Source organism: Oratosquilla oratoria, chromosome 38 (genome assembly GCF_046742065.1).
Source record: "Oratosquilla oratoria isolate Oo_2021 chromosome 38, ASM4674206v1, whole genome shotgun sequence".
NCBI lineage: Eukaryota > Metazoa > Arthropoda > Malacostraca > Stomatopoda > Squillidae > Oratosquilla > Oratosquilla oratoria.
In genome coordinates this window covers 7,722,095-7,745,228 of record NC_134814.1, presented here as the reverse complement: position 1 = coordinate 7,745,228, position 23,134 = coordinate 7,722,095, and the positions used below count along the sequence as shown (strand labels likewise).

At 43.7% G+C, this 23,134-nt stretch overlaps 1 protein-coding gene across 9 annotated transcripts in view; it reads left to right on the top strand.

Moving 5' to 3' along the window:
* The window catches only part of Psi (P-element somatic inhibitor), a 108,619-nt gene that overhangs the window by 6,107 nt on the left and 79,378 nt on the right, over nucleotides 1–23,134 (top strand). For 3 of the 9 annotated variants that reach the window (XM_076175996.1, XM_076176003.1, XM_076176004.1), the window contains 8 exons: nucleotides 14,761–14,833; nucleotides 15,012–15,431; nucleotides 15,538–15,837; nucleotides 15,958–16,079; nucleotides 18,088–18,282; nucleotides 18,401–18,599; nucleotides 18,699–18,815; nucleotides 18,901–19,094. In XM_076175996.1, coding sequence (XP_076032111.1) covers nucleotides 14,761–14,833; nucleotides 15,012–15,431; nucleotides 15,538–15,837; nucleotides 15,958–16,079; nucleotides 18,088–18,282; nucleotides 18,401–18,599; nucleotides 18,699–18,815; nucleotides 18,901–19,094 — 1,620 coding nt within the window. Of the gene's footprint in view, nucleotides 1–2,405; nucleotides 2,535–14,760; nucleotides 14,834–15,011; nucleotides 15,432–15,537; nucleotides 15,838–15,957; nucleotides 16,080–18,087; nucleotides 18,283–18,400; nucleotides 18,600–18,698; nucleotides 18,816–18,900; nucleotides 19,095–23,134 lie in introns of all 9 variants that reach the window. The other 6 variants (XM_076176002.1, XM_076176001.1, XM_076176000.1 and 3 more) reach the window with 6 other exon arrangements.

The window sequence follows — 23,134 nt, the reverse complement described above, 5'->3', positions numbered from 1 at the left end:
GGACAATAGGTAATGTGTTGTTCATATCACAGACAATGCCCCTTTAACACAAAAAGATGTCCATTATTAAAACCTCAGCAATGACCTGCCCTTAGCACCCATAACACTTCCTGTGAAAAATGCACTCTGATCAGGAGACCAGTAGTATAGACCTCCAAGTACTGAGCATCATCAAACTTCCTGAGATATAAACCCAATGGGGGCTGGGGGATCAACATGGATAACAATCTTCCAGTAGCACACAACACATCCACACAAAAATATATTTATACTCCTGTCACTAAACAAGCAATCCAAACCATCAAATACAGTACTCCACCCCTCCCTCACCCCTAACGTACGCCCCACAGGAAAATACCTCTCAAGAGAATTAAGAAGCTCACTGGCACAGGTGTGTTCAGAATTCCATCCAGCATTAAAACTGTACCAACACAGAATAGGCCTGTTCACAGATTGAAACTGTCTCAGGTGCAGTCACCACACTGAAGAGTAGTGCCTTTCTACAATGCCCCATTAACTATCCATAGACAACACTATTTATTCCCTAAGTAGTGGTCTTAATGGCTGTAGCTGGTTCTCTGGGAAGTATGGATCTGCATCTGGGCCAACAAACAGACTGTCTTACTGACATTCAAGTCATCAGCCTCCAGTAAAACTAATAACAGAATTGACCTGGCAACAAACTTCTTACACTTGCCCAATTCATATAGCAAAATTTTTTATACTATTTGTGGGGTGAACTGGTGGCCAAGGCCATTACTGCTTACGAAATCTGGGGCAATATCACAATTGGTTTTTGCTATGGCATTCCAGTAGCTTTAGTATTGGATATATACCATTTGAACAGCCCCAATCTTTAATATATAAATAGGTAAGATTGCATTTTCATTCTCTTGCACAGTCTACATCACCACAAATTAGGTAATGGGTACAGTTGGGGTTGGAGAGGTTGTAAATTTATGGACAGTTGCAGGGAGACAATTTTTAGGAATTACCTAAATATTCCAGTGTTTTTACAGGCTAATATGATGGCCTGTTTATCTCATGCATGTGTAAATGGGCCACCTTTACAATGGTGATGGAAAATGAAACTTGGTTGTCTCCTGGAGATTCTGAAAAAAACTTGACTGCTTCAGCACTGACGTACTCTGGTATGAGAAATGTTCTAGAATATTTTTTTATGCCAACGGGTTTGCTTGTCTTCAAATAAGGATTTGCATGTCCTGGAACTTGGGTACATTTAAGCCTGCTTTGTCTGGAAAGGACTCCAAAAAGTATTCCATAATAATCAAAGTTGTAGCATTTCTCACCCAAGGCACCTTTCATTTTGTGGTAGAATGGCTTTCTCTCAATTACTGTTGTTTGATGTTCACAAGCAGTATAGTTTTGGGAAAAGTCATGAGGAGGGAGTGTTTACTGACATTACTGCAGTGGGTGCCCATTCTGTATAGTAAGTGGAAGATAGCTCAGATTAGATCCTCGTTGCTGTATGGTTGAGGTTCTTGCTGAGCTCTGGCTGGTTTACGGGCAAACCTGCCTCTAGGGAATCTGGTTTTACAATCTGAAGCCAACAAATGGTGAATAGCAGGTGAATTAGGATTAATGAGCTGTGATATATAGTGTGGCCTATTTACTCACTCATTTGGCCCAGTGACCTGATTTGTTATAATGGCCATAACATGGTATAGTTATTTCATATTGTTTTTAGTAACTTCCATTGTACCTTATATGTCCTATTAACCCTGGGCAATGAAATAGAATTGATTGCAGTTTTATCAGGGTAACCTTTGGTGTTTTCCCAGTAACTTTAACATTAGAAATGTGGCAGTTTTAGAAAGAAATATAATAATAAGCAATTTGAAACAAATTGGTACATGTACTCTCATAAATATATGCAATATGCCCTTAACTTTGCAGGGTCAGTTGGCACTGTTCCTTGAATATTAACAAAAAAAAACATGATTGCCACTCCCCATAAAAATGCTCTTTGGACTCCTTATTTACATGTACAGGGTGCCACTCCCCATAAAAATGCTCTTTGGACTCCTTATTTACATGTACAGGGTGTTTCACTAAAGAAATCCCAGTATGTGCACTCTGTACACTTGTTTAAAAAAATAGATAAATATTGAAAAAGAAAATGTAGCATAAGTGATTTTTGTGAGTAAGCAGAGTTGACCCTCCATCTTGCATCACCCCCTCCCCTTGTACCACTTCCCACTGCATTTCCTATTCACAGCTGTAAACTGCTGCAACAATTTTTGGGTGCTGATCCTGTATCCGTATGAAAAAAGCCTTCTCCATCTTCATTACTGCATTATCCTTAACTTGTGATATATGTTTAGCACTGCAAGGAGCACTGGCAGTAACTGCAGAGTGAATGGAATCTTCATTTTTTTTTATAGACCGCACAGTGCTCTGTACACGTGGAAAAGACGACCGACAGCAGCAAGTGACAAGCCCTCCCTAGACTTGCATAACACCACCTTTCTTCAGGGTCGTCACCTTCTGGCATTTAGGGGCTGCTCCAGCAGGTGACTTAGCTGCATTCTTGGGGGGCCATCATTAAAGTTATGCAGGGGAGATATCACGGTACACACACAAGATGCGAACAATACAATAATCATGGTGTGAGTGGGGGGAGAGTGATTGTGGCACAAAAACGTGTTAGCAGTGCAGGGTGAGTCATCTTGTGATTAACCAAAGTTGTCACTTGATATTGACTACCTTTCCCGCAAATAATAGTGATTTATTTCATCTTCACAGCCTCACCTTGAATAATCAAATCCTGTTTTTTATTATAATGTTGCATTTTTGATGACCCTTGCAGAAACGTAGCTTTTGTATTGGGATTTACCACCACCCTCCCCCCTTTCTCTCTCATTATCATTATTATTTTCATTATTGATTATTTTTGAGTGAATGGAGATTTGCCATAATGATGCAGTAGGGTAATCCAGGTTTGGCTGTCAGGCCCTGCTGTTTTTACCTAACTGTGATGTACAGGAAAGGAGCAACTTCATGTATGGTTCCACCATGGTCTATCCTTATTTTCCAATTGTCATACTATTATAATTTTTTGTTTCAGCTTAGTCTATATCACCATAGCTATTCCAAGCATTTGTGCATCTCAATGGAATTTTTTTTTCATTGCATTTAGACATTAGTCTCAATGTTATTGTGACTTCATAAAGCCGTTATCAAGATATTTCTTTTGTCAGTGTAGTCTGTCCCCTTTAGTGACTCAAGTACAGTAATCAGATCCCCTCTTTCATGCTGATCTTCAGTATTTATAGTTGTATTTACTTAGTTGTATTTTACGGGATGAGAGCTATGCTCATAGTGACCCATTTTCGTATCTCTCCACATCCAGTTTTTTCTTAAAAATTGTGTATAGTTCTGGCATTCACTGTTTCTTTGTTCAGTTTGTCCCAGACACTGATCACTATGTGGGTAGCTATTTTTTTTTAGGTCTGTTCTGTAACTGCCTCTAGTTTCTTTTTGTGTCCTCTTGTTTCTCTTCTCTCCCACTTTAATAAGTCGTCTCTATTGAGAACTTCCATCCCTTTCATAATTCTGAAAATGGTCAACAAATCGCCTCTTTCCCTTCTCTGTTCTAGTGTTGACAACTGTAATTTCTCCAATCTTTGTTCATATGTCAGTGTAGGTGCCATTTTTGTCACTGCTCTTTGGATTCCTTCTAATTTTCTAATGTTCTTTTTTGTGCTAGGTGCCCACATTGATACAGCATATTCTAATTTCGGTCTCATCAGCGTAACAACTATTTTTTTAACCATCTCCTCGTTCATGTTGTCAAAGGCCACTTTCATTGACCTTAAGTTGTAAATCTCTCCAAACAATTTATTTACATGTTTGTCAGGTGTCAAGTCACCTGAGATGATTACTTCTAGGTCCCCCTCTGAATTTACTTTTTTGACTTCTTTGTTTCCAATTTTACCCCGAAACTATTTTTACTTTTTCCAAATTCCATTATGCTACATTTTTTAATGTTGAAATTCATCTCATATCTCCGACTCTATTCCCATATTTTATCCAGTTCATCTTGCAGTGATCTGCAATCTTCTGTTGTTACTCTCTTGAGTGTTGGGAGGTCCATGCTTTTATTCTCTCCTTGTATGATTTGTCTGCCAAAATGGGAATAAGTGGTTGCTGCCCTTTGTATATACCTCACTGTTGAGACCATGCCATGGACACATTCCAGTCATGGATGGGTCAAAGTTTCTGATTCATTTTCGTCACATAATCCATATATTGTGCTGGTGGCATAATTGGAAGTGTTTTGGTCTTGTTTGTGTAGTTGTGGGTTCAAAGCCTGCATTCCTGTAGATTCCCAGAAGTGACTGTTACCTGCCCCAACAGTCCAAGCACATAGGGCAAAGGTGATAGCATTGGCTGTAGCTATTTGCCTCCTGGTGTATGCTCCTTGCTTTCTTTATTCATATCATGAAAAAGCACATTAATACACAGCAGTTCATATATCACTCCCACAATTATGCCGAAATGTCTGTCAGTTTACAGGTCTTTTGTCAACACCAAAATCTTTCTCCTCTTTTTGGTGTTAACATGAGGAAATTAGGTCATCTGCATACTGTTGACTTCACACTGTGCCAGCAATACACCATGCTTTATCAAATGTCATGGCAAGAATTAATAAGGAGTCGTTAGGAAGGCTGCACATAGCACGTTCTTAGTTGAGAATGATGTGCTTTCCCAGTAAGTGCATGTTTCAAATCCTGCCCAGGATTGCCAGAGTAAACACCATTTGAAAATGACTCCTTTATGAAATGTACAATGGCGTGCTCATTAGTGTTTTCCAGTGCTCAAAGAATACAAACTGGGGTACTCAAAAAGGATGGGGTAGGAGGAAGTTGCAAAACAAGGCTTGGGCAACTCGGGGGTGGCTTTCCAAAACCTATTTCACCACAGGAAATGAATTACTAGGGATGCACCATTGAACATTCCCTTGTTCTATTCTATAACATTTGCACTCTTGAATAACTACATGTTCTGCACCTTGATTGTTTGGAGAAAGAAACTTTTCAATATGCCTTTGTTAGAATGTGGTGGGAGTTGAAATGTGACAAATAATCTTTACTGGTAGGTGTTCTATAGACATAGGATTCCATTTTATTACATTATTGGATGAAGAGAGTGTACACGGGAGGAGTTGTCAATTTTTATCACTCCATTGCCCCTGGTGTCTCCTTGCAAAAAAACCACAGCCTTTAGGTATCGAGCAACAATCTCAGTGTCCCAAAATTGTTTAGGAAATATATTTTGTTGTCTTGGGGTTGTTAGTGTGAGGCATGGTTTAAAGGTCAGATATCAACAGATATACCATTCGCTAAAAATCATCGAAAAAGTACTTTTTAAAAGCATACAAATAAAGTTTTTACCTATTACAGAAGAATTTATTCAGAAAATCCACTTTTAATTGCGCCTCGCATACCACTTTTCCGAGGTCTAGATATTCAGAATAACAATATTGTTTGTTTGGCAACTGTGACGTCACGAACGCGGAATTCCCCGAACCTTTCCCGAAGCGCACGGGCGGGATGTTTCGAATAGCAGACGATGCAATGAAATGAAGATAAAACTGATTTTTGCCAAATTTGATAAGATGTAGATGGTGGAATTATATAGAATACTGTCAGTATGTTTTTCTATGTACATTAAACTGTAAATACAAAAAGTTATTGAAGTCTTTATATCAAGACTTCAATAACTTTTTGTATTTACAGTTTAATGTACATAAAAAAAAACATACTGACAGTATTCTATATAATTCCACCATCTGCATCTTATCAAATTTGGCAAAAATCAGTTTTGTCTTCATTTCACTGCGTCTGCTATTCGAAACATTCCGCCCGTGCGCTTCGTGAAAGGTTCGGGGAATTCCGCGTTCGTGACGTCACAGTTGCCAAACAAACAATATTGTTATTCTGAATATCTAGACTTCAGAAAAGTGGTATGCGAGGCGCAATTAAAAGTGAATTTTCTGAATAAATTCTTCTGTAATAGGTAAAAACTTTATTTGTATGCTTTTAAAAAGTACTTTTTCGAGCAATACGATGATTTTTAGCGAATGGTATATCTGTTGATATCTGACCTTTAAGGTGGCTGGACCTGTTTTCTGTCACTATTTTAATGCTGGGCGGTGTCTTAGCAAAACCATGCTGCTGGTTCTTACTAGTGGTTGGAGGATTTTGTCTGGGGTATTTTTATTTTGGGGCTGGAGGAGTATTGAGTTTGGTACTTATGGGCTTGTTTAGTGTCATTGTAGTTCATAGTGTAGGTTATGTTTGAATTGGTTCTACCAGCATTTCCATTAGCTTAGATATTGTGGATAGTAAGATTGGTCTGTGTTATGCAAGGTTTTTAGGGGATTGGTTTTAAAAGAGGGATTATGAGAGTTCCTTATGAGATGGTTAGTGTTTTGTTGTGTTACCTGGAATAATTGAAAATGTTAGGCTTCTGATGGTTGCTTGGCCATTGTGTTGAGGTGGATGTTCGAGATTCTGTGTGGGCCTTTAGCTTGGAAAATTTTAGAATTTATTGCCCCATCTATGCATACCGGAGATTGGGGGGGCTTCAATGCTTATTGGCTGTTCCTGCTTTTTCTGATTTTTTTTTATGTTCAATTGCAACCAAGTTATGAAATTATAAAGTATCTGCAAAATTTAAGAATTAAATCATGTTATTTATATAAAAAAAAAATTGTGGTGACATTCAAAACGGCATAACTACTAATGCTCATGTCCATCTTTGTACCAAAGGGATTCTTCCCCGTTGTAAGGGAGATGGCCAAGTCCATGCACCTTCTCCCACCCATTCCACTCCCATCTACCATCCTTGTTCTCCTCTTATCTTAGATCTTTGTGGATGAAAAGGCATCCCTGCCTCCTGCCTAGGTCAGAGGCATTGCAGCATAACAGAGTACATCCACAGCAGTGCCATTTTACTTACATGGTGAAATTTCCCCCTCTTGTCCCCTTGTGTGAAAGAGAAGGCGATTAAAGATCCCTTTGGGGTATATCAAAATGTCAGCCATATACAACCATTCTCCACTCACCCTTGTCCTCAGCCTTCTCCCCTCCTTGCTCAACAGACATTCCTCACACTCAAACCCCTCCGGCCCCGTCCAACCATCGTGTCTTCGGTTGTCCTCTGAAGTTTACTCTATCCACTGTGTTCCACACCTATTTTACTAACCTTTCCTCACATATTCTTTCCATGTGGCCAAACCATCCCAATAATATGTCATCAGCCCTGTCTGCCAGCTACCTCTACTTCTCATCCAGTTTCTCACATATTTGTGCCCCATACTCCTCATCTAATACTTGTATCATTTGTATTCTTAATCCTCGGTGAACAGAATGTTGTACATTCATTAAAGGATTCATCCTTAATGGTATTTACTCTGCCATAACTGTTGCCAGTTACCTTAAATTTGTCCAGTATGGTTAAATGCAGTGCGTTGCATGGTGCAGGTTTTGAAATCCCTGCTGTGAATTGCATTGGTGGTTAAGGGTTCATTTCTTGAGGTTATGCTTATCCTTTAGGGATGTACATCTGACTATTGTCCTTTATCTCATTCTGGTATGTTTACTTCATAAGGTGAGGGAGAAGGACCAGCCTCATCCTTGGAGGCCACAGTGATGTTAAAGGTCAGATATCAACAGATATACCATTCACTAAAAATCATCGAAAAAGTACTTTTTAAAAGCATACAAATAAAGTTTTTACCTATTACAGAAGAATTTATTAAAAAAATTCACTTTTAATTGTGCCTCGCATACCACTTTTCCGAAGTCTAGCTATTGAGAATAACAATATTGTTTGTTTGGCAACTGTGACGTCACGAACGCGGAATTCCCCGAACCTTTCACGAAGCGCACGGGCGGAATGTTTCGAATAGCAGACGACGCAATGAAATGAAGACAAAACTGTTTTTTGCCAAATTTGATAAGATGTAGATGGTGGAATTATATAGAATACTATCAGTATGTTTTTTGATGTACATTAAACTGTAAATACAAAAAGTTATGGAAGTCTTGATATCTATCAAGACTTCCATAACTTTTTGTATTTACAGTTTAATGTACATCAAAAAACATACTGACAGTATTCTATATAATTCCACCATCTACATCTTATCAAATTTGGCAAAAAACAGTTTTGTCTTCATTTCATTGCGTCGTCTGCTATTCGAAACATTCCGCCCGTGCACTTCGTGAAAGGTTCGGGGAATTCCGCGTTCGTGACGTCAGTTGCCAAACAAACAATATTGTTATTCTGAATATCTAGACTTCGGAAAAATGGTATGCGAGGCGCAATTAAAAGTGAATTTTCTGAATGAATTCTGTAATAGGTAAAAACTTTATTTGTATGCTTTTAAAAAGTACTTTTTCGAGCAATACGATGATTTTTAGCGAATGGTATATCTGTTGATATCTGACCTTTAAGGCAGAAAGGGACAAAAATAATGAATAATATGAGAAATGTAGAGTAGATATTAAGGCAGAAAAGCACAGATATGATGAATAATGAGAATGTAGAGTATGACTAACCACCACAGCTTTGAAACTGAATGGCAGGAGAGAAGCATGCCAGTCACAATGTGACTTAATACTTGCTGCTTCCTGATTGAACCACCCATCAGTTGGTTTCCTGAAGAGGCCTCTTTGTCAGAGTAGTTATTTTGTTTGGATGGATTTGGTAGGGTTTCCTTCATTTAGTACTCATGAATCTCTGAACTTGCAAACTTTGGTCCATTCATCTTTTAGAAAGTCTGAATAGAAGCAGGATTCAAAGTTTCTCTATTCTTGGCTTCCACTAAAGGTAGTAATGCTCTAACTAGCTTGGCTGACTAGCATCTGTTTTTATGTTCATAACTTGTAGCATGATTTTCCAAAGGACAAAAATTGTTCGGAGATCTTGCCAGTTTTCAATTGAGATGCAGTTGTATGCTTACAAAGTTATAATACATATGAAGATATAGAATGAAAATCATATTAGGGATAATAATCATTTCAGTGGCATTTAGTACTCTCCAGAATTCCACTAGGAATAACTGGATGCACCAAAACCACACTATTAGAATATCAGCACATAAAAACCAAAATCCTCAGCACAACATGAAAATTAATGGTAAACAGTTCTATGCAAGAGTCCTCTACCCAACTCGTCCATCTTTTTCACACAAGCACAAGTAAATGATCACACAATCATGCATGGATAACAAGATGAGCACTTCAAGATTGACCACTAAACTCCCTACTCCATCAAACAACTCCAGAGAGCCACACTGGAAAGAAAGAACCACACTTACAAGAGTATCTTTTGGTCACCTTCGTGCACAAAAATAGTACAAACACAAAATTTGATAGGCCACGGAAGACATTCTCAAACCACCATGGATTCAAGGTGGGGCATTTCACCAGCACACTACTTACATCACACAGATGATGAAGGAAAGATAAAAATGACATAGAAAAAAATTATTGTACACAAAAAGGACTCATCAGGGAAGTAGCCAGTCGAGGCTTGGACCACACCCATCTGTTTTCCCCCCTTATCTTGGCTGTTGTAGATGAAAGGTCATCCCTGCTCTGTGGTTATTAGGTTGGAAGCAGTCAGCAAGAAACTGCACCTTCATAGCAGGACCCAGCAGCCAAAATGCTCCTACCTTGTCCACTTGTGTAATTGAAGTAGACCATGTCAATTTACCATCCATTCACAATCATTCTACTTGCCTATCTTGTCCACCTTCCTTGTTCAAGGCCCCCTGTTAAGGTATCCATCCACCTCATTCTTAGTCTCTCACAAGTTTATCCCTGCCTCCCGCACTTTTTGGTCATCTCTCCTCGCTTGTTCTTTCCTGAGACCTGAATTGTCTCATGTTCTATGATAAACCCTACCTCCTTTTCTATCCATGCACTATACTTCCTGTTTCTCATTGATCATCCTCATAACCCCTATCATACTTCTTAAACACGTCTCGGATAAATTTAAATTCCTTCCTCCTCCGTGCCTCAAATTCCAAGTCTGACATATATAGTGTTTTACAATCACCCCTTCATACGGCTTTTCTTTGCATCCATCCCTATATACCTATTTCTCTGCAACTTCATTTCCTCAAGATGTTTATATACTTCCCTCACTCGACAGTTTACCTCGACGCCTTCATTCCTTGCTACATGTGACTTCAGATTCTTTAAAAAACTGCATATCCTCTATTCACACTCCTTTAAGACATACCTCCAACTCGCTGCCATCCTCATTCCTGGTAGATCTCTTTACTTTACTTTAACCCACTTAATTTGATCTTACTTGCACCCCCCTCCCCCCCAATTTATCATTAGACTCCTTAGAGTATCCTGGCTCACTTTTCACTTCATTTAAGTTTAAATACTCCATGTCCGTCAGTAAATATGTCAAAGTTGTGATAGCAAAAAAACCATCAGGAAAATAAATACTAACATCAGTCACATGCACAGGTTTTGGACAGCATAAGGATTTCACCCACACCATACTGTTCAAACATTCACAGGAACCCCCTTTCACATGTACCACACAACTCATCCATGTAAAAATACATTCTCATTCAGATAAACATGCATTTCAAGACCAATCATCTAATTCCCTCCCCCTCTAGACATTAGTTCGTAGAGAACTTCCCTCCAAGAGAAGGAAGAGCCACACTAGCACAAGTCCATTTAGGTCATGATCTAGCATGGTGTGGGTCTCACCAGAAGAGGTCAAGGGCAATGAATTGTATTGATTTTCATAGATCTTCAGAATACAGGTCATGCGAGTACCAAAGGGAGGATTTTTTTTGTATGGCCATTCAGTTGTTTGTCAGTTATTTTTTTTATTCATGGTTGTTGGGAATGAGCAGTGTTAGTGTAGAATTCTGATGGGAGATTTACATTATTTTTCACAAGATACTATTGTTATTTAAACAAGTTAAGAGCAACCATTCTGTGGTTCCAGTGCTATCATTTCATCTGCATAGGTGGGACTTGTTATGGGTACCTGTCTGTGGTGGTTGTGCAAGGTGGACAGCGAAGTTGAGCATTTTCAAAACCCACCTCCGTCAAGAGGTGTCCTGAGGGAGCCAATACTCTAAAATGCAGTCCAAGACGTGTATCAACGTTAGCTGGGTTTCTTACAGTCTTCTGCACATGGAGAGCTGACAACTGGCAATTGCTGCCCATCCCCTACTACAGTCTGACTTGAAAAGGCTCCACACTAATGCAGCTTAAGACAACAGACTGAAGTTTCTAAAGGAATTTGTAGGATAGCCTGAGGACTGTTGCTGGTGAAACTGTAGGCAACAATTAATTTTTTTAGGGAAGTGCTTTGGTGTTTTGTGAATGTTGTGCGAGAAGATCATTTGTGAAGAGGTTGGGCAATGCAGGATGTTACAATGTATTGTTCCGTGGGGCTCCATTGAACAATCTGTCTTGGAAATTCAGTTGTTTTGGGTTACTCAACACCAACTAATAGCAATTTTTTCCATTGTTATGGATGTCTATTCTTGTTACCATTTTTTATTGTGCTGAAGGATAGTGAATGGGAATTGGTTGTAATTGAATATAGAAATAATGTGGATACACAAATTTTAAACTAATTGGAGGTGGAGGGTGTTATTGCCATTAGATTAGATTGTGGGAGTTAAAATGGCTTAATCTGTCAGACCCTACTCTGAATATGCTGGGTCAGGTTGCATTGTCTTTGACCTGAACAGTGTGATAGGAGATAGAGATAACCTATTGTCAGGAGATGCAAAGATGGGAGGATCAGCAAATGGGTTTGGGTGTGGGTTATGCTTGGACTTGGCCAACCCCACTTACAAAGAGGAAAAGGCCTTTTGCTTTTAGTACTGTTGCTCTCAGCAGGTGACCCATTTCTTGTGGCAAATGTTACATACAGAAACTAATTTATTGCCCAAATTTTGATGCATGTATGCAGTTGAGAAAATGCTTGTTTTGATGAGTTGCCTGTTGTGGCAAGGTCATTTAGAATTTATGATCATTGACACCAGATTTAGCTATGAAAGTAGGACATTTCCTCAGCTGAATAAAATTGTGGCTGCCAGAAAGATTAAGGACAACTGTCATTTGGGTTAAAGTTCAAAATTGGGTTTTCAGGGTCGGATATTAGTGTATCAAGTTCTAAGTGAGGTATGTGTAATGTGTAGTATCAGCAGCATGAATTATTGCCTCTACCCTCCTTTCCAGCAAACCCCCCCCCTCTGTACATCACCCATCCATTCCAGTCCTCCTGTCCCTAACCACCAGAGAATGCCGACATCCACCACTACCTCCTGAGTGATTGCCCTGCCACCTCTTTCCTCAGAGGGGTACCACCGGTGCCCCCTGAAGGTCTTGTGAGCTGCCTCTGCTGCCTCTAAAGCCCCTATGAGCTCGGTCAGCTACTAGAGCGCTCACTGCCGCTCTAACAGCTGTAGCCTCTCTTTTCCACTGCTCCCCATGCTCCTCTGACTAGCTACATCATTCCACTTCCTCTCTACAAGGTGTTTTCCATAAACACCACTGCACAGGCTCGAACAAAGCCTGAGGGAGTTGCATTTCACTCCCCCAAAAAATGCCCCCCCCCCCCACACACACACCTCTGTCACCAGTCCTTCCTCTCTCATTCCCTCCATGTGTCCAAACCATTCCAACACTCCCCCATCAATCCTATCTCCCAACTCCTCCACCCTTGCTCTTCTGATCCCACCTACCCCTGCTTCTCACTCCAGCACAGCATCCCCCACCACACCTCTCAGGTACATTCAAACTCTTCCTCCCCCTCACATTCTATGCTTTCACCCCATACAGTACTGTTGGCACAATTACACCTTCATACCTCCCCCCAACATCCATATATATATATATGTATATGTATGTATGTATGTACAACACTGAACAAGGCCTAGTGAACAGATATACATTTTATCAACCACATTACACTTCAATTCTAAGCCATCAACATCGAGAGACTCATGGAGGCCAGCATGCAGAAATTGAAACGTGGTATAGCCAAGGACTCAAACCTGGGCTATCACGTGACAAGTGTTAGTGACTTAACTGATTACAATTGGTTAAGTCAATCAGTACGGCCAAGGTTCGAGTCCTTGCCTACCACATTTCAATTTCTGCATATTGGCCTCCACAAGTCTCAATGTTGATTGCTTAGAATTAAAGTGTATTGTGGTTGATAAAAATATATGTGTATATATTTATATGTATATACATAAAGGTGTGTATATGTAATTATTTCAGATACCCATTGTAGGCCCTTGTGCCACAGCATATCGTGGGGTATGCTAGGTGCGAGATTAAATATATAGATTTACCAGTTTCTGCCCCATACAGCACTGTATGGGGGCAGAAACATGGAACATAAGAGAGGAGGAGTTTGAATGTGTTTGAGATGAGGTGTCTGAGAAGTATGACGGGTTACTAGGCTGGGTAGAGTAAGGAATGAGGAGGTGAGGAGGAGAACAGGGGTGGTAAGGGAGTTGGGAGATAGGGTGGATGAAAGAGTTTTGGGAAGATTTGGCCACATGGAAAGAAGGAGTGAAGAAAGACTAGTAAAAGAGGTGTGGAAGGAGTGAACATGAGGGGGTGACCTTGGATGGGATAATAGGGGTTTTGGAAAAGAGGGGAATGTGTTGAGGAAGGATGGGAGAGGACAAGACGGGGGTGAATGGAGAATGGTTGTATGTAGATGATGTGATGCACAAGTTGGAAAGGAGTGGGGGATGGGGGGGTGAGGGAGTATGTGTGAGAAAAATTTAACACAGCTTAAAGGGATTTCTCTCCGTCTTCTCCTTTTCTGCATGAGGGGACGGAAAGGGGGGTTGCCGGTTTAATGAAGCAGCCGTGCTGTGGATGTGGTGTGTCTTGCGACACTGCTTCTGACCCATGGGAGTGGACAAGATGCAGGGATGACCCCATCATCCAGGAGGTGGCAAGATAAGAGGGTGGAGGGAAGTGAAGTGTGATAGGGATGGAATGAGTGTGAGTGGTTTTTATGCCTTTGTTTTTTGGCTACCTCCCTTATAAGGGGGGAAAAGCCTTTGGTATGTATGTACCAGTGGTATTGTTTGTCAGTATTTATTGAATACTATTGTCATTTATCTTTCAGAATATTAAGGAAATTTCTCAAGATTGAAAACTTACCTTGTATGTTGTGGGAAGCTATGGTTGACACTTGATATACCAGATATACTTGTGCATAGTGCAAGATTTATGATAAATTTCTTAAGAATAGGGGGTTGCACAATACACAGGTAATGTGTGGTGCAATTTTGGTGACTGAAATTATGGTATCTGAATATTTGTTTGAATCAGATGTTTTAAGTATTTGTATTTTACTATTTTGGGGTGTGTGCAAAAGAAAAAAATTATTTGCAATAGCATATGTCCAGAATAATGCCCAACTTTGCAAAATTAGATCAAGGTAGGCCTACTATTAATGTTCAAAAGCTGCTGTCTCATTATACATGAGGTGTGTGTGTGTGTGTATATATATATATATATATATATATATATATATATATATATATATTATGTATATATATATATATAATATATATATAACACAATTGGGGGCCACTATATATGAAGCTATACACAAGTATATACGGTAACCACTATAGGTCAGAGGGTAAAACATCCTACTTTGTTTAGGATTTTTTATTGTTTATTTTTCTTTTCATTGTAGATTGCGGCTAAAATCCAACCAGGAGGACAAAAACGGCCTTTAGAAGAAGGTGACGGAATGGAACGCCTCGCAGGTAAGTTAAAAGTTTCAACATCGAAAGTGGTGGATATTGAAAATAGTTTCATGCAGAATAATATTAGAATTTTTTCATATAATTTTGGTCAGAGATTATGTTAAATATGTAGAAAATAATTAGAATAAAAGAAAATAATTGGTGAACAATTTGGACATCATAATTGTGATTTAATTAGTATCTTTACCCCTCTTAGCAGGGCCGGATGCTAAACGGCCCCCAGGAGGAGATGGAGGTTTCTTAGGTGGTGGAGGTGGAGGAGGTGGCGGCAGTGGTGGTGGTGGAGGAGGAGGTGGTAGTGGTGCTGGTGGAGGAGGTGGAGGTGGTGGTCCACCAGGTGGTGGAGCCCCTATGGGAGGTCCAGGAGGGGCTGGAGGACCTAGTGGACCAGGTGGTCCTGGGGGACCTAGTGGACCAGGTGGCCCTGGGGGACCAGGGGGACCTGGACCAGGTGGCCCTGGTGGTCCTGGTGGCCCAGGAGGTCCAGGTGGACCCGGTGGACCTGGAGGACCTGGTGGACCAGGTGGTGGTATGCACAGAAGCCTTGGTGCAGTTGAAACCGAAGAAATCCCGGTGCCAGACAAAATGGTTGGGCTGAGTAAGTAATGAAGTTAAAAAGTACTGCTAATACTACAGTATCACAATGAAGACATCCTGATTATTGATGTAATTAAATTATTTATGGTATTGTTTATGAATTTCAGTTATTGGGCGTGGTGGGGAACAAATAACACGTCTACAAAGAGAATCTGGTGCCAAGATCCAGATGGCACAAGATAGTGGTGGTTTGCCAGATCGGCTATGTACTATATCGGGTGCAAGAGATGCTATAAATAGGGCTAAAGACATGATTTATGAAATTGTCCATCGCGGAGACGGTCCTAATGAACGACGTGCAAGGCAGAATATGGGTGGTCCTATGGGACCTCCTGGTATGGACATGGGACCTAACTCTAGCACAGTTGAAATAAGCATTCCAGGACCAAAAGTTGGGCTCATAATTGGTAAGATAATCATGACTTTGTTGGCCGAATTTATATATAAACTTTGATAGATGGTGGTGATATGTGTTGGATACCTATGAATGTAATAATTTATTTATTTATTTATTTATTTTACACAAGGTAAGGGAGGTGAAACCATCAAGCAGCTACAGGAAAAGTCTGGGGCAAAGATGGTTATTATTCAAGATGGACCACAGCAAGAAAACGAGAAACCCTTGCGTATCACTGGCGACCCTCATAAGGTATGTTAATGTCTTGTACAGTTAAATGATATAAGAAATAAGAAATTTCTGGATTTGTGAAAGCTGCATTCCTACAAAACCATGTACTGATGTGATTATTTATTTTACATGATGGAAATTGGCAATCTGTTACAGTATGTGACTTCAAGTAGTAGTGTGTGTGTGCACGTGCATGTGGTCTTGCAAAAAATACCTTGTACATTATACTTTTTCATGTAACAACTTGTATCAGATGTGTTTGAAAAGGGATAAGTGTCATGAGAAATAGGTATCTGGGAATGGATGTAATGAAAAGATTATATGAATGGGTGATTATGCCATCACTACTTTATTGGGTGGAAACTTGAAATAATGGAGGGCAGAAAGGAGAAATTTAAATGTTTGAGAAGTACAGAGGAGATAAGAGTTTGTGGAATACTGCCATTGCTTGAACATGAACAGCTGTGGACAAGACTTGTTGGCATGTGTCACTGAGGCCTTAGGTCACTGTTAGTTACTTGCAGTCAGTTATGTAGTGACTGTTACATAGGATTCACTTAAACTTGCTTTAGTGAACCATAGAAATTTGCAGTTTTGAGAGAAGAACAAACACTAGATTCTTGGTGAAATGTGAATGGGAGGGATGCATATTATTGGTTCTTTTTAGAGATTATATTGATGATGCTCTAAAGAAACCAATCTACTATCAGATTCAGCAGTTCTGAGAAGGCAGGGAAGATATGGAAAATGATTCTCAGACTGGACTGAGAGACCAAGATCACCAGAACATGATGAAAGGATTGATCTATCAAAAGCACTCCATATTGCCTCATCCCCCATCCCTCCTTTCCTTGTATATATATATATATATATATATATATATATATATATATATATATATATATATATATATATATAATTGTGTGTGTGTGTGGATAGGGGTTACTAGGCTAGATAGAAATGAGATGAGGAGAACAGGTGGAAAGGGGGTTGGGAGATGGATGGAAGGGGTAAAAGGGGCATTGGGAAAGGGGAATGTGTTGAAGGATGGGAGAGGACAGAAGATAAGGGTGAATGGAGAAAAGTTGTGTATTGATGTTGTGATGCATGAGGGGGATGGGGGGTGAGGGAACATGTAAGAGAAATAAATTGATGCAGCCCGATGTGATTTCTCCCTGTCCTCTCCTTTTCTGCATGAGAGGATGGAGGGGGGGGGTTGCCGAATTAATGAAGTGGCCTTGCTGTGGATGTGCTCCGTTTTGCAATGCTGCTTTTGACACAAGGCAGTGGACAAGATGCAGGGATGACCATTCATCCAGGAGGTGCCAAGATAGGAGGGAGGGGAGTGGAGTATGTAGGGGATGATGGAATGGGTGGGAGTGGTTTTTATGCCTTGGTCTTTTGGCAACCTCCCATGTAAGGAGGGGGGAGCCTTTGGTATTGGTATATGTATACATTTACTCCAGCGGTAGGTTCGAGGCCTACATGTGACTAAAAAATTACCTGATAGATGTATATATATTTATGTATGTGATAGTTTAGGCACATGGAAAGAGTGAGAGGGAAAACTAGAAAAAAGTGAAAGGCAGTGGTGAATGGAGTGAACTTGAGGGAAAGACTAACAATGAGATTGACGGATGGGATAAAATGGCGTCTTGAGGAAAAGAGGAATGTCTGTTGAACAAGGAAGGGAGAAGACAAAGGGTGGGTGTGAGTGGATAGTGGTTGTGAAGGGACTATAATTTGATGTCCTAAAGGAAATTCTTGTTTTTATTTTTGTAAGAGGGGGAGGCATGGAGGGTTGCTGTGTGAATGAAGCTGAAGGCCTTACTGTACTGGTATATGTGTGGTCTTGTGTCAATGCGTTTGACCTGGTAAGTTGGTGGGAGATGTGGATGACAGAGTTTGAAAATGGGCATCTTCAGGTACTTGTCATCAGTTCCTCATGCAAGTCTTCAGTTTGTCATCCTATACACAGTGTCTTGTTCATTTTCTTAAAAATATAATAATGCCTTTTTTTTTTTTACAGGTTGATATGGCTAAGCAGTTAGTTTATGACCTCATTGCTGAGAAGGAGACTCAAGCCGCACAATTTGGCAACAGAGGACGTGGAAGAGGGGGAGGCTTCAGAGACCGAGGTGACAGAGGAGATCGTGATCGAGGAGATAGAGACAGAGATCGACGTGATAGGGAAAGGGAAGAATATGGTGGTGGTGATGAGAGGGTATGTTGCTGAGTCATAGATGTTCAATGCATATGCCAAGCATGTTTATAATTCAACAATATTTTAATCTTTATATGGTAAACCTGATTTGTCTGCATTGTGAAATTTCTTGTTACAGGACAGATTTGGTGGTGGTGGCCGAGGTGGACGAGGAGGCTTCAACAATGACTGGGGCCGAGGTGGACCTGGAGGCCCAGGTGGTCCAGGCGGTCCTGGTCCTGGTGGCCCTGGTGGTCCCGGTGGCCCTGGTGGCATGATGGGTCGCTTTGGACCAGGTGGTCCTGGTGGACCAGGGCCTGGTGGCCCTGGTGGTCCAAGTAAGGATCTTATTCTAGTTTCTATATGTTATCCCTTGCATTTCTGCAATATAATGTGTACTTTGTTTGAAGAGAACTGATGCTTGCTAACTATTACAGTGGGCCGTGGTGGGCCGATAGGTGGAGGTCCGGGTGGACCAAATAGAAATGCTGGTGACAAAATGGAATCCTTCTTCCCAGTACCTGCTAATAAGTGTGGGCTGGTCATTGGTAAAGGTATGTGAGGGAAAGTTGTATGTTGAGATGGAAGCGTATTGATATTTGGTTTACTTATTAAATGTAATGGATGCTTATGTAATAGTTCCCTGCAATTTGCTTCCAGGTGGAGAAACTATTCGAACCATTAATCAGCAGTCTGGTGCTCATTGTGAACTGGACAGACGGCCGCCTACTAATCCAAATGAAAAGACGTTTGTAATAAGGGGTTCACCAGATCAAATTGATAATGCGAAGAAACTTATTGCAGAGAAAGCAGGAACAGTTGGTGATGGCCCAGTATGTATATTTTCCTGGTTCTTAATCATTATTTTGTCATACATACCTAATGTTCTGTTGTTAAAGCAAACCCTTGTACATGTATACAGACATATGCGGGCAGAACTTTCAAGAAAGACCTCTAAACTCGGAGCTTAAGCAGCAACCTCTGGACATAAGTCAAAAACATGAAAAAAGTAATAAAATTGGTCAAAGCCTTTCGTTGGAAAAGAAACCAACATTGTTGGCCTCACAATTTATACTTTATGACCCTCAGCCCACATGCCTAAGCTCAGTCACTGAAAATCAATAAGGAAATAGATAGATTTAAATTGGTAGGAAACACAGGCTTTGGGCGGCAGAAGGGAATTTGTCTACGTATGATTCATAAAAAATGTACTCTAGTACACTTTTATTGTTTCTCAGCAGTCAAGAAAGCACACCTTTAGCTAGACAATACTAAATAGATCAGGACAACAACCACTCTTAAATATTGCATGCATTGCACAAGATTTTACTTATCTCATTGAAAATTGATTGTCTAAGATCCTATCCTTCTCCCTAGTATTTCATTCATCTCTGCTACAATTTTTTCAGGCTTTGGCTGCATACTGGTCAATGACAGTGGTCTGTAATTCAATAGGACCTCACATTTCCTTCTTTGAATAGTGGTGCCACAATTGCATATTTCTAGCCCTTGAAAATGCAGTCCATATTTACATGTCATCCATTCACCATTCTCTTTAAACATCAAGTTTAAGATCCCATCTGGTTGTAAGGCCATTCCCCTTCTCAACTCCTCTCCTCCCCCTTCTCACCTCCTCTCCTCCCCTCCTCTCCTCCCCTCCTCTCCTCTCACCTCCCCTCCTCTCACCTCCCCTCCTCTCACCTCCCCTCCTCTCACCTCCCCTCCTCTCACCTCCCCTCCTCTCACCTCCCCTCCCCACCTCCCTCCCCACTCACCATCTCACCTCCCCTCCTCAACCTCCCCTCCTCTCACCTCCTCCTCTCCCCTCCCCCCTCCCTTCCCCTCCTCTCACTCCTCTCACCTCCTCTCCTCACCTCCTCTCACCTCCCTTCCTCTCTCCCTCATCTTCTCACCTCTTCTCCTCCCCTCCTCTCCCCTCCTCTCCTCCCCCCTCTCCTCCCCTCCTCTCACCTCCCTCCTCCCACGCTCCTCTCCTCCCCCCCCTCCTCCCACCTCTTCCCTCCCACCTCCCTCTCACATCCTCTCACCTCCTCCCCTCCCACCACTCTCCCCCCTCCTCCCCTCTCTCTCTCCTCCACCCTCTCCTCCCACCTCCTCTCCTCCCCCCTCCTCTCCTCTCCTCCTCTCACCACCTCCTCCTCCTCCTCCTTCCTCCTCCCCTCCTCTCCTCCTCCCCCCCCCCCCCACTCACCACCTCCCCCCCCCTCCTCTCCTCCCCCTCCCCTTCTCCCCTCTCCCACCCCCTCTCACCTCCCTCCTCTCCCACCTCCTCCTCCTCCCCCCCTTCCCCTCCCCTCCTCCCCCTTCTCACCCCTCCCTCCCCCCTCTCCTCTCCTCCCCCTCTCACCCTCCTCTCCCTCCCCTCACCCCCCTCCTCCCCCCCCCCCCCTCCTCTCCTCCCCATTCTCACCTCCTCTCCTCCCCCTTCTCCTCCTCTCCCCCCCCCCTCCCCCTCCCCCTTCTCCTCCTCCCTCCTCCTTCTCACCTCCTCTCCTCCTCCTTCTCACCTCCTCTCCTCCTCCTTCTCACCTCCTCTCCTCCCCCTTCTCACCTCCGCTCCTCCCCCGTCTCACCACCACTCCTCCCCCCCCACCTCCCCCTCCCCCCTCCTCCTTTCCTCCCCCTTCTCACCACCTTTCCTCCCCCTTCTCACCACCTTTCCTCCCCCTTCTCACCACCTTTCCTCCCCCTTCTCACCACCTTTCCTCCCCCTTATCACCACCTTTCCTCCCCCTTCTCACCACCTTTCCTCCCCCTTCTCACCACCTTTCCTCCCCCTTCTCCCCCCTTCTCACCACCTCTCCCTCCTCACCTCCCCTCCCTCCCTTCCCCCCCCCTTCCTCTCCCCTCCTCTCCTCCCTTCCTCCTCCCTTCTCACCTCCTCTCCTCCTTTCCTCCTCCCTTCTCACCTCCTCTCCTCCTCCCTTCTCACCTCCTCTCCTCCTTTCCTCCTCCCTTCTCACCTCCTCTCCTCCTTTCCTCCTCCCTTCTCACCTCCTCTCCTCCCTTCCTCCTCCCTTCCTCCTCCCTTCTCACCTCCTCTCCTCCTCTCCTCCTCCCTCTCCACCTCTCCCCTTCTCCCCCTTCTCACCTCCTCCTCCCTTCCTCCTCCCTTCCTCCCTCCCACCTCCCCCTCCTCTCCTCCTCCTCCTTCTCCCTCCCTTTCCCCCTTCTCCCTCCTATCCTCCTCCTCCCTCGCCCTTCTCACCTCCTATCCTCCTTACCTCCTCCCTTCTCACCCTCCCTATCCTCCCTTTCCTCCCCTCCTCCATCCTCCTTTCCTCCCTTCTCCACCTCCTCCTCCCTTCTCACCTCCTTTCCTCCTCCCTTCTCACCTCCTTTCCTCCTCCCTTCTCACCTCCTTTCCTCCTCCCTTCTCACCTCCTCTCCTCCTTTCCTCCTCCCTTCTCACCTCCTCTCCTCCCCCTTCTCACCTCCTCTCCTCCCCCTTCTCACCTCCTCTCCTCCCCCTTCTCACCTCCTCTCCTCCCCCTTCTCACCTCCTCTCCTCCCCCTTCTCACCTCCTCTCCTCCCCCTTCTCACCTCCTCTCCTCCCCCTTCTCACCTCCTCTCCTCCTCCTTCTCACCTCCTCTCCTCCTTCTCACCTCCTCTCCTCCTCCTTCTCACCTCCTCTCCTCCTCCTTCTCACCTCCTCTCCTCCCCTTCTCACCTCTTCCTCTCCCCCCTTCTCACCTCCTCTCCTCCCCTTCTCACCTCCTCTCCTCCCCCATCTCACCTCCTCCCACCCTCCCCCCTCACCTCCTCTCCTCCCCCCTTCTCACCTCCTCTCCTCCCCCTTCTCACCTCCCCTCCTCCCCCTTCTCACCTCCCCTCCTCCCCCTTCTCACCTCCCCTCCTCCCCCTTCTCACCTCCTCTCCTCCCCCTTCTCACCTCCTCTCCTCCCCCTTCTCACCTCCTCTCCTCCCCTTCTCACCTCCTCTCCTCCCCCTTCTCACCTCCTCTCCTCCCCCTTCTCACCTCCTCTCCTCCCCCTTCTCACCTCCTCTCCTCCCCCTTCTCACCTCCTCTCCTCCCCCTTCTCACCTCCTTCTCACCTCCCCCTTCTCACCTCCTCCCCCTCACCTCCTCTCCTCTCACCTCCTCTCCTCCCCCGTCTCACCTCCTCTCCTACCCCTTCTCACCTCCTCTCCTCCCCCTTCTTACCTCCTCTCCTTTCCCCCTTCTTACCTCCTCTCCTTCCCCTTCTCACCTCCTCTCCTCCCCTCCTCTCACCTCCTCTCCTCCCGCTTCTCACCTCCTCGCCTACACCTTCTCACAGCCTCTCCTCCCCCTTCTCACCTCCTCTCCTCCCCCTTCTCACCTCCTCTCCTCCCCCTTCTCACCTCCTCTCCTCCCCCTTCTCACCTCCTCTCCTCCCCCTTCTCACCTCCTCTCCTCCCCCTTCTCACCTCCTCTCCTCCCCCTTCTCACCTCCTCTCCTCCCCCCTCTTCTCACCTCCTCTCTCCCCATCTCATCCCTCCTCCCCCTCTCCCTCTTCTCACCTCCTCTCTCTCCCCTTCTCACCTCCTCCTCTCCTCCCCCCTCTCACCTCCTCTCCTCCCCCATCTCACCTCCTCTCCTCCCCCTTCTCACCTCCTCTCCTCCCCCTCCCTCACCTCCTCTCCTCCCCCTTCTCACCTCCTCTCCTCCCCCTTCTCACCTCCTCTCCTCCCCCCTTCTCCTCCTCCTCCTCCCCCTCTCACACCCTCCTCCTCCCTCCCCCCTCTCACCTCCCCTCCTCCCCCTTCTCACCTCCCCTCCTCCCCCCTTCTCACCTCTCCCTCCTCACCTCTCCTCCCCCTTCTCACCTCTCCCTCCTCACCTCCCCTCCTCACCTCCCCCCCTCCT